Genomic DNA, 13,382 nt, shown 5'->3' with positions numbered 1-13,382 from the left:
TTCCTAGCAGGAGTTTCACATGAGCAGGAGCACTGATACTATCAGGATCAGCGGCTGTTTCAGCAGAGAAGCAAGAATAACTTGTTTAGCGCTTCTAAAGAGCCATGCTGCAGGCTGGGGACTAGGAGAAAATTTCTGCTTTTGACAAGGGTCCAGAAAGTTTCTCCCATTTTAGGATTCAGCATCAATTTAGGAGAGTGGAAAAAAAAAAAGTGTTTTGTTTTAAAAAGCATCTTCTTCCCAACCAAGTGCTGGACACAGCAATAGAAAAAGTTTTGAATTTATACACAGTGCAACTTTTGCACATGCTTGTTCCTTGAATGTAGCTGTTAGCACCAAAAGAAGTTGAGAAAAAGGAAAAACTACCAGCCCAGGCAGGGGGAAGCTGCATTCCTATTAGTGCACTAAAAATGCACTCGCTCCGCTTAGAGCCCTAAGAATGCAGCCCAGATATTTTTTTTCCACTAGAATTTGAAAAGAATAAATCAAAGTAATTATAGCACTGCCCTTTCAGAATTGCTTTGCAAAGCTGAAATCAGAGCTTCAAAAGGTTTTTACTAGCAGACAGCAAATCCAGAGAAGCAGAGATGCCTACTTTGGGCAGCTGCACTAGCCCAAAGACGTGCTTCATGAGCCACTTCCACATGGAAAAATAGCCTGGGTTGAATTAAAGCAGCTCATAAAGTCTATATTTGTATCTCACTTCCCCCAGCCTTTATTACCTATACATCTGCATGAAATCAGGATCATGCCTTCCAAAAGGTTCCCTGGCTTCTGGTGCAGCCCCCACACCCCACACATATAACATTAATTGTCTAAGAGCTCCAGAGCAGAGACAGACAGTTCATTGCTCCTATGCTACGGAGAAATTAAAGTATGATTTATTAAATAAAAGGCCAGCAGTGGAACCAAGAGCTGAATCTGAGTGCTTTGACTTTTGACGTAAAGGTTTAGTGCACTGGGGACTGCTGCCACCCTAGCAGGGCAGCACAGTATCATCCGCTACATTTCATTAGCGAGGTAATGACTGCTGACTACTGATCCTGGTTTCGTGCAGAGGCAGGGAGAGTTCATGAACAAAGGCTTCTCCTCCACCATCTGAACAGAGATCCGTCTCTCAGTGAACCATGGACAGGGTGGATTAAAAAATTCATATTTAAAAAAAAAAATGTCTTTGAAGTTGGCAGTTGTGTTAACTTTCAGAAACTCTACCTACGAATTGTTCAAATTAAATTTAAAAAGCAATGAGGTAGCTCATGTTTGCTGCATAAGCTTTAAAGAACAGACAACAGCACTGGTGACAGTCACTGGCTTAGTGCATGGCACTAAATTTCAGTAAAATATGTTCTTAAATGAACCACAAACTGTGTTTTCCTCCTCCAGTCAACCGACAGAGTCCTGAGAGGAGAGCTACTAGTTACAGAAGACTGAAAACACACTCTGTCCAGAAACAAGTTAGTCATATTTGGTAACTATAATACTTCCATTAAGCAATTATTATTCAAGGCACAACTTGACAAGACAGTCTCTTAAGAGTCCAACATAGAGCAGTTTAACCAACAAGAATGCTACACTGCTGGTCTCAGGTGATTCAGTTGCGCTTCCATCCCAATACAGCTTGGTTCAAAGACACAGGTTTAAAAAAGAACCCAACTTTTCTTTTTAGAATAACTTTCTTTTTTGCCATTTTGACATAACAAGGTGTAAAACTAGGAGTCTGAAAAAATACATTTTAAACTATATGCATATTCTTTACAGACTTAAGCTCTTTGTAAAATGTAGCACAAAGTTTGATATGAAGCTTACACCGAGTTGTAAATTAAGATGTTTCATTGTTACTGACCAGTGACAAACAAATGCTCCTTCAAGGTAAACCAACAAGTGAATATGCCAAACAAGATTAAAATCAAGATTTGAAAGAAGATTTGCTGATTTAAGCCATGGCTGAAGTCTGGCAATGTAAATACATCCACCCTGGCCATAGAGGCCCTCAGTTCTCCCCATTAGCCCATAGACGGTTTCCTTCTTAGGTCAAAAAACAAGGAACACTGCAGGGCAGCACAAGGGACACTGGCCACCTCTCCACATTGTACCTGTATTAGGAAAAGAGGACTTCAATCTCCAAGGCTGCCATTCCAACACCTTCACTAGCACTAAATTCACAGGAAGCCTAAGGACCTAAGAGACAGAACATGGAAACTTCATCAGGATTTCTAAGGCATCCTGCTGCATTCAGCTCTGCTCAGAAAAACTGGATCTAAATAGAAGGTGTTTTCAGAGTTTGTCAAGAGATATTTTTCAAGCAGTTAAAAGGAGCTAATTTAATACCTCTCCAAAATGAAGGCAGCCATAGGCTTCAACAGAAGAAGAGAAGGGGCCTAAATAAAAATTCTGGATTGGGATATCTTCCAGTTTGGAGGAATGCACATCTGGATGGGAGCATTGAGCTTGTCTCATTTCTAAAAATAAACTATTCATTGATCATTAGTGGGATGTTTTTACTTTGCATAAAACACATAAGCCCTTTTGTGGTTTGTCATACACATTTCTCCCTGCTGAAACCTCTGCAGATCCCTTCAATAAAATGTAAATTTACCCCCAAATCCAGAGCACCACTGCAGAAGCCGTCAGCACTACGTGCACAGGGCCGTTGATCAGCCAAAAGCCTCTACTAGAGGAAGCCAAGAGCTTCTGCAGCCTGAATCTTCCTTACCCATAGAACAAAAAGAATTCTTTGTCCCATGGCCATCGGAAGCCTGCCATAACACACCAGCAGCTCACGTGTACTCGTTGAAGGGAAGGGTGGTTTGTTTTTTTTAAATTTCATAGACCATCTTGCTGACAAAACATTCAGCTGTGAGTTCCTCTCCTTTGTTGCACACAGAATGGTTTCCCCACACCCAAAAACCAAACCAAAACAGGAACAAGAGAGGATATTGGCTACGTGGGGGAGGGAAGTGAAAGTAATATTCAAAGCTATCAGAATATATATAACAAAACAGAAAAAGAGATTTCCCTCTCCACCATCTATGGCAGTACCACCCCTGGGGGTGATTAACAAGAGATGTTTGACAGGCTCATCACCCGAGAGCTCCTGTGCCTCTCCACACGCCCACAAGCCCAGGACTTACACTGCCATGCCACCAACAAACTCTTCCGTAGCCTGGCAGTAGATTGTGATGGCAACACGAGCATCTGCATCAAATGTGAACTCCAGGCTGTACAGGACTTTCTGCTTCCCATTCTCCTCAGTAGGGCTGTCAACATCATCTTTATACCTGAAAGACAATGCCGGAGGATTAGAACATATATTTATGAGATATCATCAAGATGACTCTGGAAATCAGGACAAGAGTAGTCCAATCTACGTGTTCTGGGCAGTCAAGGCTCCATGGGCTTCCACCTGGGGCTTCCCAGGGGATTTCCATTCTTTCCCCTGAGGAAGGTTCTTCCAAGATTTGACTGAAGTTATTAAAGTGAATTACGTAACAATGGGCTGAGGGATCTCACCCAGCCCCTCACTGGTGTCAGGACAAAGAATGAGGCAAGCAAGTGAACTCTTGAATGTCAAACCCATACAATAAAAAACATTCTCCTTCCTTTTACATCTTCACATTAGGCTCAGTGTTTGGGCTAAAGAAATCCTGCATGGGCCTGAGAAGTCTAAAGGCTAATTCTTTTAACTCTACAAATGAAATGATGCACGGCAGGCAAAAAACAAGGTTTCTGTAACAAAGAACTCCTGAAGCTCAACAAAAGCTACCTCCAGTATCACAGAGAACTTCAGGAACTTCATAGGAACTTCAAATACCTTTAAATGTACAAATCATAAACTAAACCTTTAATGCTGCTAATGACTGAAGCTTGCATACATTCATTGTATGAACAAAAATTAACACATTCAACTGCAGAACAGACCAATACAAAAATGAGTTTAGAAGTTATTGCAATTAACATAAAGGCGAGTCATAACTTGGCTATGGGCAACTGTACAGCTGGATCCCACTGTGTGATCAGCACTGCCCAGTACTACTCCCTTTCCCTATTTTTTTTCCCTACTGCTGGAAAAGGTGGGTAACAAATCCGGTGAAGAAAGCGGTATGAAGCAAGCTCCAGGGCAGCAAGCTATGGCCATGGACAAGCAGTGAGTTATGGTGTGCCAGGAGTGGCCAGGGAGACCAGCAGATCCTGGAACAAGCAGCCAACACAACAGACCTTGAGAAGATCTCCCCTGCCCTGAAGTGAAAAAGTGACAGACAGAATAGATGCGATTCACTGGCAGGGCAAAAGCAGATTCTCACACATAAATTCAAATCCCACTGTAATCCTACAACTGTAGGTACCACCGTGTAGGAATGGTGACTGCAGCAGGTTGCCTTTGAGAGGTGTACAATGCTACTTGATTTGCCACCCAGCTCCAACCTCACTTGTCAATCAGTATTACCTTAATTGCCACAATGCCTGGTCAAAGCCAAGCAGCTAAACTATTCAGGAAAAGCTTGGCACTGCGTCTGACTTCACAGTATCAGTCAGCATCTCCCTTCATTAAACAGCCTCGATGAATACGCTGGACTGTTGAAAATATTCAGAAATGGGCTAGGCATATCTACATAATTCAGTCTAAAAATTGTCAAGGGAATCCTTATTTACTGAGTTCACTGAGATGTAATAACTGCTGCCTAATTAAGAGGGTTCCAACATGAATTCTACTTAACACCACACTGACCAAGAATGAAATGTTCAGCTTCAGCAATTTAATACAGAAGGTGCAAAATAAAATTTAAGAGCAGTACAATCACATACCTAACACACGTACTAATGTAACTCTAGCGAATCACTACAGCATACACTTGCATTCCTGTCTGAAGGACTTGGAAAGCTCAAAAAAAGACTTTTGCCAGAGGTTCACCTAGGTCAGAACAGCAAATCAAGCTAGAATACACCCAACATACTAGTATAAAAAGACAAATCCCAAGAACTGAGAGTCTGAATATCTGCAACAGCCTGGATACAATACAGCAAGATAGTATTTTCACACACTTGCATTCAAAGAATAAAATCATGGCACTTGAAGGCTGTAAACAAGAAACAACTCTAGCCATCAGGGCAGGTTTGCCTAGAAAACACGGGGTAGCATCGACATTTTGTGCTGGACTGACCCAAGAACACAGATGGCAACAATCCGCTCACAAGTGTTGTGTGTCCCCAAGAAAGCAGCATCACAAGCTTCTGCAAACTACCTCTTGGTACGCTGTCCTCCATTGATCAGAGGTTGGCAGCAAAGGATCCAGGCTGAGATACACTTGCCACTTCTTCCGGAAGAAATATGTTGGGGGAGAGCCAGCACCCTTGCCAGGCAAGCACCAGTGAAGACTACTTCATAGACCTATACTCACTGCATATATAGGTAGGTATTAAAATAGAGGTGCCTGGCACATGCATGAGTTGCAGATTGACAACACAGATCTAGATACCTCTAATAGCCCCAAGTGACAAGGTGGGAGATCTGGGGATGGGGGCAGATCACACAAAAGCAACATGTCATTAGCAAAACCATTGCCTGTTTTGTCTTCTCAGTGAAGTCACGAAAAACACATGGGTTCCCAGATCATCCTCCTGCTCCCAACTTCACCTCTGCACCTCCCTGTCAGCACTCAGAATATGCTTCCATCCTTTCAAGAAGTTTAAACCTAGACTAGAATAGAGCTGTTGCCCTGGGAAACCACTGAGGAGCCACTACCAACTGCAGGGCCTGGAGAGAAGGTTTCTGGAGTATGCATCTGCTGGGAAGCAGGAGAATCAGAGCCCCGTCTGCCTGGAACAGCATCACTCGAGCAGGGGGCAAGGTATACGTGCCTAAATGGTGACAGTGACAGCAAGGCTGTGTATGCATCTTCCTCTTGCGATATGCCTGGTGCTGGAGGTTAAGAAAATCGTCTGCCACATAGCAAGGAGTTCAGGTGAGGAAGTATGCACTACTTCGGTGCATACTTTGAGAAGCAAAGGCATCTCCTGTTCCACCTTAAGGTACAGAAATGGTGGGATGTAACTTCAGGGGAGTAACAAGACAGAGTCACACATTTTGCATTCCTTCTTTCTTTGCAACAGACATGGCAGACAAGGAAGTGGCTCAGGAGTGGTTCAGGTGGTCCAAGAGCTCTTCTGTCTCCACCTGCACTTGAAGTTTACAGTGCACATTTAGTCAAGCCCTACAGACAGTGTTGATGTGAGGTGGCCACAGATGCATGCACAAATTTAGAAACCAGTGACTTTGCTAGGTGTGCCTTTCGGTCATGCACACAAGTTAATCACACAGCCTTCACAATCACGTGTATAGAGCAGAAGAGACTGACCACCTTTGAGAACAAATGGCTGATCCAGCGTTATGATGAAAAAGGCAAAGCAGGAAGACCAAGGGAGCTGAGGCCACCTGGTCTGACATCACTTCTGGATAAAGCAATGGAAATGCTGGAACTTTTTGTTTGTCTGTTAAAGAACTAAAAGATAAAAAATATAATTAACAGCAGCCATGACAATTTTCTAGAAATAGGTCGAGTCGAACCCAATTTCACCCGTTGAGGAGGTTAAAAAGTTTGACCAACTTAGAATTGCTTGACTTAGCATTGTGAGATATGTATTACAACAGTGTTAGAGCAGGCATTAAATGAAGTAAGAACTAGCTGACATCTCTATCAGCATTGACTTTCACGAGGGGACATCATCATCAAATGGAGGCTTTTCCTGTTTGGGGGTTCTGCAGAGATCTGTACACAGTTTAACGCTATCCAGAGCTGCAGAGCAGGCAGTCTCAGCACCCTCACCACCACCACCTCCACCGCGGGATGAACACCTCCAAGCGCCGCTGTGCTGGAGAGGGAAAAGAAGGGATTTCCCTTCTCTCTCTCACGACGACTCACTGGTCTCTCCTCAGTCCCTATCATCCACCTCCCTCTCAGGCCCTTATCCAAAGTGCTTGGTGGTCTCACTACTCTCCATGATAACTGCTGCCGCTTCAGACACATTCACAAACCACTACAGTTGCTGATTCCTTCAGAAGTTTTGTTCCATGATGCTATCCAAAGCCCAAAGCCCACACTGAAGCAAAGAAGATGTCCCAGGATGCAACTGAAACACATTGCCTCATGACTTGATCTTCCACCTGCAGCTGGAAGTGCTTTCAAGGTAAGAGTAAACAGCCAGTACCAGCCCACTGCAGCTGTGAAATAAAGCTTCCAATCCAGGGCCAAAAGAGAGATACAAGACAGACATGAGGCCGTCTTTTTCTGTTAGTGGTTAACAGCAAAACTCATGCTACCTTCCTCTGAGGTTCACAGAGTCTCCTGTGAAAGAGAGGAAATCTCCTGCTAGAAATCAAGCACTCACACGAGGTATCAAAGACTCAGAACTTCAACATCAATACCTACAAGTTTATTGCTTCTCTCCAAAGCGGCTGTAAATATTCAGGATTTGGCAAAGCTCAGAATTTTGTCTAGTCAGAGCCCAGCAGGAAGTCCAGAGTGGACATTTCCTCATATTCCTCCATAAAGTCCTACACTCCAAATTATGGATCAATTCACCTTCTTCACAGGTGAAAAATGAATTTTCAACTAAACACAAAGGAAAACAAAAAGCATTTGAGGGCTTTACCATCAGAACCTACTTTACACCTAGACACTCAGCTCAGTATCAGTTTATTTGGTGGAGGACATGGTAAATTAAATGTAATGTAACTAGTTCTGGAAAGAATGTGCAAGCCTCAATCACTGGCTGAGAATAAGCCAAACTGGAGAGTGCACAAAGCATCTTTATGTGTACAGAGAGAGAAAGGAAAAGCCTCTAGTCCAGAATGGTAGAAAAGCTCGAGACAGAACGTGCCCTTGGGGAGTGGCAATTAAAATCTCATTTTGGGTCTACATCAGTACAAAATTAAATAACATTGGCAGTGTTGTTGTCAGGACTAACACAGCAGCAGCAGCACAAGAGCCTGTGGGAGCTCATGAGGCAGAGAAAGAACTGATAGTACCAGGAATTAGACGGATGCAAACCGTGCATGGACACTACATTTAAAATAGTCCAGAGCTGCCACTCTGGTTGGGGGGACAAGACATGCAACCACAGAAAGCAGAAAGACAGAACTGTACATACTAAACCCCACTAACTCCTCCATTCACAGCAAAGCCTCTCCCGGTGAAAAAGCCACTTCCCATTTGGCTTCCGAGAGATGTTACACTGTTTACGCAGATGCCTGCGAGGAGAACAAAATACCCTTTCCACAGCAAGTGTGGGAGGAATGCATGACTTTTTCCTAGAGAAGTACTTCACTCTTTAGCTGAAAAAAACAGTCAGCATTCAGAGCAGTTTACCAATGGTTACTTTTTCAGAAGTTCTTCCCTCTTTTCCTGTTCAGTCAGCTTTGAAACCACAGGTATTGCTCATTTCAAAAAACAAAACAAAAAACCCCAACCTTCAGCTTTCACATAAAAACAAACTGAGGGTTTATGTGTGGTTATGACTCAAATTACTCACGTTACGCCATACTCTCAGAACCACCTTGGCCGAGAGTTGAAGCTGGCCCCCTGCCAGTACTCCAGCCCTGCGCCCGAAACGCAGAATTCAGAGCGACTCAAGTATCTTTGAGAAATGCTCTGCCTGGACATCTGCCCAGTTGCTCACACCAAAACAAAGCACTGTACACTGGGCCCCTGTTTGAAAGATGGCGGCCGCAGGTCAAAGTGTTAGCCATCGTGTTTCATCCAACTAGCGCCCTTTTACATCTCGGTGCAGAGCAGCGAAAGGTTACGGATCTCCATGATTATCCAGACCTCCTTCCCCTATGCATGGGACACAAGCCCAAATGAATGCATAACACTAGGACCAAACTTTATCTTGGCAGCAGGAGAAACCTGAGGAAGTTTCAGTCCAGAGCAATCAGTCTTCCTGGCCAGTGACTTGCACCGGCATCAGCTACTTTCTGGCTTCTCCTTGCACAAGAATGCAGAAAGGAATCTGTCTGTAGGGTTTATTGACCTGACTAATATCTTCCATTCATGCTAATGATTCCATGGTTTTGTTTACCACTCTAGCCTGTCCTGTAGAGACAGATACGTTGCTGGTCCTGTTTCGAAACACAGATCGCTCAAGTCTAGGGATAAGGAGTGTATAAACCACCTGAAAGCTCCGATCACAAGGGAACACAGAAACCTCTGGACATATCTAGCAACAAGGATCTGGAATTCAGCTATTCCTCAAAAACCTTACCAAATACAGTTTGGCTCTGGATGACAGATTGCAGGGTTGAATAAAATGAAAGAGTCAGGCAATAACAATACCTCACAAGTCGGAGAGAGTCTTTGCGGATGTTCACCAAACTTCTCAGTGTCTTCACTGGCTCATGCGGAGCTGGAGTTACATAGGGAAACTGGAACAAAAAGGCAAATAATTCTCCTATTATTATACTATAAAAGGTAGCAGCATGGTACTTGGCATACAATTTACCTAAACCAAGAAACATCTGCCTTTAAGGATACTCAGTACAACAGCCACAAGGAACAGTAATAGAGAATTCTATTGACAGGTTAATCAAGCTTGTTTCAGGGTGAAAATCCCGCTCTGGCCCAGCAATAGCTCATATTGGGAGTACGCATTTTAAGAAAGGGCACTTTCACAAGCTCTTTTGCTGAACTCTGAATTCTCAGTTTGGAAAGCCTTGCTCTCACAAGCTTTTATTTCCACTAAAGAAACCACCTCCAGCTTAAGCAGAAGAAATGCAGCTCTTTCATGTGTGTTACAACATGCAAACAGTGACTTGACTGCTAATCAGCATGCTGAAGCCCTGATTACTGAGGGAAACTTTTTATTCTGAAACAATGGGGCAAATGTTCTGGAAAAGAAAAGAGACAGGGATAGGGAGCCTCATTCTATTCTACAGTCAAGAGACCTTCTCTCACAGATTGTCCTTTAAATAAAGGATGACAATACTTCAGACTGTAATTCTCGTTACTGGTCACAGAATCTCCAGTAAGAAATGCAAACAAAATCGCTCACTGTGGCGACCGCAACCTGTACAGCTGCAAACCTGCCTGCAGGATCTCCCATCTGCTTGGCAAAGTCTGAAGTTGAAACTTCCACTCACACAACTGCCAAGCTCGATAGGTGCTTGGACTGGCGACACAGCCATGTTCCAAGTCAGGGCAACGGCAGGACACAGAGGTCCAGAGCTATGGGACAGGCTTTCAGCCAGATGGTTACTCTGAACGTATCCAGCAACAGTGCCAGCACGCAGACTCATCAGAGTTGGGGTCTTTCAAACACACATCTACTAGGTGCCCTGCAGTGGTGTAGAGAGGCTGACTGACATGGAGCAGAAGTACCAGGCACCACCAATATACATGTTTCCTTAGAAGCGAGGAGTCTGCTAAACAGGCACCCAAATGCTGCTGCAACCGAACTTCAGGGCAGCTCCAGGACACAGCCCTTCAGTGTTGTCCCCTCATGCCACAGAAATGCATTGATGGGGCAACAGCCAGAGCCTGTAGGAAAATGTGCTGTTTCCTGACCAACACAAAAACACCACAGAAGATCCATGAATTCACAGGACAGCAGCAACTACTTGCCTTGCACCCCGACTGCTCGGTACTGTGGTTGGTAGCACTGCTCGAGACAGAGCAGTCAAGACTTCAGTCACTCCAAAGCAAGAACTTGGCCCACATCCAGAAAGCAGTTTCGCTGCTCTGTGTTCAAGTGTTTTTTTCCTTGAAGACTAATCAGAGCTGCCAAAGGGCATTAACTTTACATAGGCAAACTATATACCACGACAGCCTCCCTCTCTTAAACCTATCTGGCAAACGTCCCACTGTGTTAATAACATTCTCACCCACTCCCCTCTGAAGACATGATGAAATTCAGTGCCAGGATGTGTGCAAGGAAACCCAGGCTGAGACATGCAGGCAATTTAACTCTGCAAGATTAGTCCCTACAGCCATAGGCACATGGGATATTTAGCTAACAGCTGCGTCTTCTGCTTTTGTTGCTGCGCTGTGCAGCTGCTAGTCACAGAGCAAACGAGAAGCAGTCAGCTTTTAAGCACTCCCTGCATGGGCCCCGTATGCAGGCATGGCAGAGAGTACGTGGTGAGCATCCCCGTGCCAGCGTAGCACTGTTATATCCAGAACAATTTCCAGATAAAGTCCCTCCTTCCTAATTCTGTTGCCCATCTGCACTTTCTGCTTGAACAAGGGCTTCCCGGATTCTCCCTTGTCCTACCCTGCAGAGTCCTGTTAACTAACTGTGGTGCTGAGGAGACCAATGGCACAGCCCAAGGACAACTCAGAAAGCAGAACATGCTTGTGACTGGTCCAATTCAAACATCAGGTCATCTTGCCTCAGTTTTCTCCTTCTGTAAAACAGGAGTAATACTGAACTGCCTCCAAGCACTACAAGCACGATTTAACTAATAGTCACAGCTTTTCTGAAGACAGAACCACAGAATCACTAAGGTTGGAAAGGACCTTCAAATCATCAAGTCCAAGACAAGAACCATGACATCAGTTTTTCATTTTCAGGTTTTGAAGCTGCAGAAACAATTAGGAAAATAGCTGGCAAAGCAAGCAGCTCTTTTCCCTTTCCTCTCCAGCACTCGAAAAACATCTCCAAATGGCTCCTACTCTGTTACCTTTTGGTTCTTTTTAAGCCGTTCTGAGATACAAGAGAAATCCAAAACGTAACACTTGCATAAAATTCCTCTGTCCCTCACAACAGTGCTATTCTCTGTCCACAACAAAAGAACAAGTCAATCACTTGAGCAGGTAGCTTTTCAGTGTTTCATAAGACACCTGTGAGCCCAGAAATACCTCCATGTTCCAACTGGGAAAACTAAAGGAGAGACTTCCTGAGCAGCCCACCTAAGTTACAAAGCAAACAAACAAACAAACAAACAATCACCAAATACCAAAATCTGTCTTAACACTGCCCTACACCCAGTCAGGCCACTCATTTATGCAGAAAACTGCACGCGTTAAACACTGGCTGGAATCCATCCAACGTGCCCAGGAGCCCTGTAAAGTTCAGGCTCTGAGAGCAGATCTGCTTCCCAGCCTTCTTCCCTCAGCAGCATGTTTTACACTCGCTCAGGCAGGCAATCAGAATTAGTCACAAAATCTGTGCTCCTGAGTCCCTGACCTTCTTCCCCCACTACTTCTGCCTTCTGCCCTAAGTGAAAATAAGCCTAGAAGGTGAATACTGCTTCTTAGAAAAGCTCTGCTTGCATCTGAACAGCTATGGCAGCTGGCAAGCTGGGACGTGGGGTGGGGAAACGCTCTTGCACCTCACACTGGAATAACACTTGCCAAGTAGCAAGGGTCTTTTAGGTCTGTGCTATCCTCCTCTACAAGCCCTACACAAGATTTTTCCAAAACAGGCAGAAGACAAACGGGTAAAATAGACAGCATATATGAACTTGCCTGAACAGGTCTATTCCCGAGGAAGTTTAGATCCATGTTCTCTCCAAAAAGGTAGCCCTCAGGGTGAGGGGTGTCAAACTTCTCGCCTCCCATAAAGAAGTGACTTGCAAAGTAGTTTCCTAGAAAAAAACAAAACACAAGGGAATTAAAAAAAAAAAAACCTCTAAATGAGCTGGTCTGTGCAGTTTTTAATTCACAAGTGTAAAAGAGCACAAGACATAGAAAATACTTGCTAGTTCACTCCTTCCCTGTACCACTGATGGCCACGGTACCAACGCGTGGGGGGAACCAACTAGAATAAAGCGTTACAGTAGGGATAATTCCATTTTAACTTGTTTTCCAGAGAAGGGACATGAAGCCGTAACAGTTGTCTCTTTCCAGTATTTCTCAATTTTGATGAATTCTTCCTCTGGAGGAAGAGAAGGAGGAGACCTTCTTGGTGTGAAGTCCAGTCCCACAAACACCATCAACCTGCTCAGAAAAGGATGAGGCTTCCTCCCCTGCACAGCCAGAGGGGCTCCTGTTGGGCAAAGTCTGCCTTCCCTCCCCTCTTTCACTCCCATATCCCAGGGTGAGAACCACACAAAGCCTCTACTGTGAGTGCTAGAGACTATATGCCTTGATGCTGAATTTAATAAATAACATTGACAGTTCTAAATGCAGAAACATGGATGTCCGGAAGAGATAAACCCTGGGACTGACTAAACTGAACTTCATCTCTGAATGCTTCACCACAGATCTGTTTAATTCATCTTTAAGGTGATACACCACAGGGCAAATTTCAGGAGACGAAGCATGTGCAAGGTCACTGGGATTCTGGAGCACTGGATTAACTGCAAAGTCAACTGAATCAATTCAGATGTATGAGAGCACCACAAACGTAGCTTCCTCCTAGAAAGACTTCAGGAAAACACCCTCAACTAT

General features: G+C 44.2%; 1 protein-coding gene across 1 annotated transcript in view; it reads right to left on the bottom strand.

Annotated features, from left to right (window-relative positions):
- Positions 1-12,571, bottom strand: part of MGRN1 (mahogunin ring finger 1, E3 ubiquitin protein ligase) — a 45,938-nt gene extending 33,367 nt beyond the window's left edge. The window contains exons 1-3 of the mRNA XM_010287694.1: positions 12,459-12,571; positions 9,330-9,418; positions 3,132-3,278 (exon numbers count right to left, since the gene is read on the bottom strand). Of these exons, the coding sequence (XP_010285996.1) occupies positions 3,132-3,278; positions 9,330-9,418; positions 12,459-12,551 (329 nt within the window). The 5' untranslated portion in view covers positions 12,552-12,571. The remainder of the gene's footprint in view (positions 1-3,131; positions 3,279-9,329; positions 9,419-12,458) is intronic.
- Between the last annotated feature and the right edge of the window lie 811 nt (positions 12,572-13,382).

Source organism: Phaethon lepturus, unplaced genomic scaffold, assembly GCF_000687285.1.
Source record: "Phaethon lepturus isolate BGI_N335 unplaced genomic scaffold, ASM68728v1 scaffold15285, whole genome shotgun sequence".
NCBI classification, from domain to species: domain Eukaryota; kingdom Metazoa; phylum Chordata; class Aves; order Phaethontiformes; family Phaethontidae; genus Phaethon; species Phaethon lepturus.
This window is presented reverse-complemented; position numbering and strand designations above follow the sequence as displayed.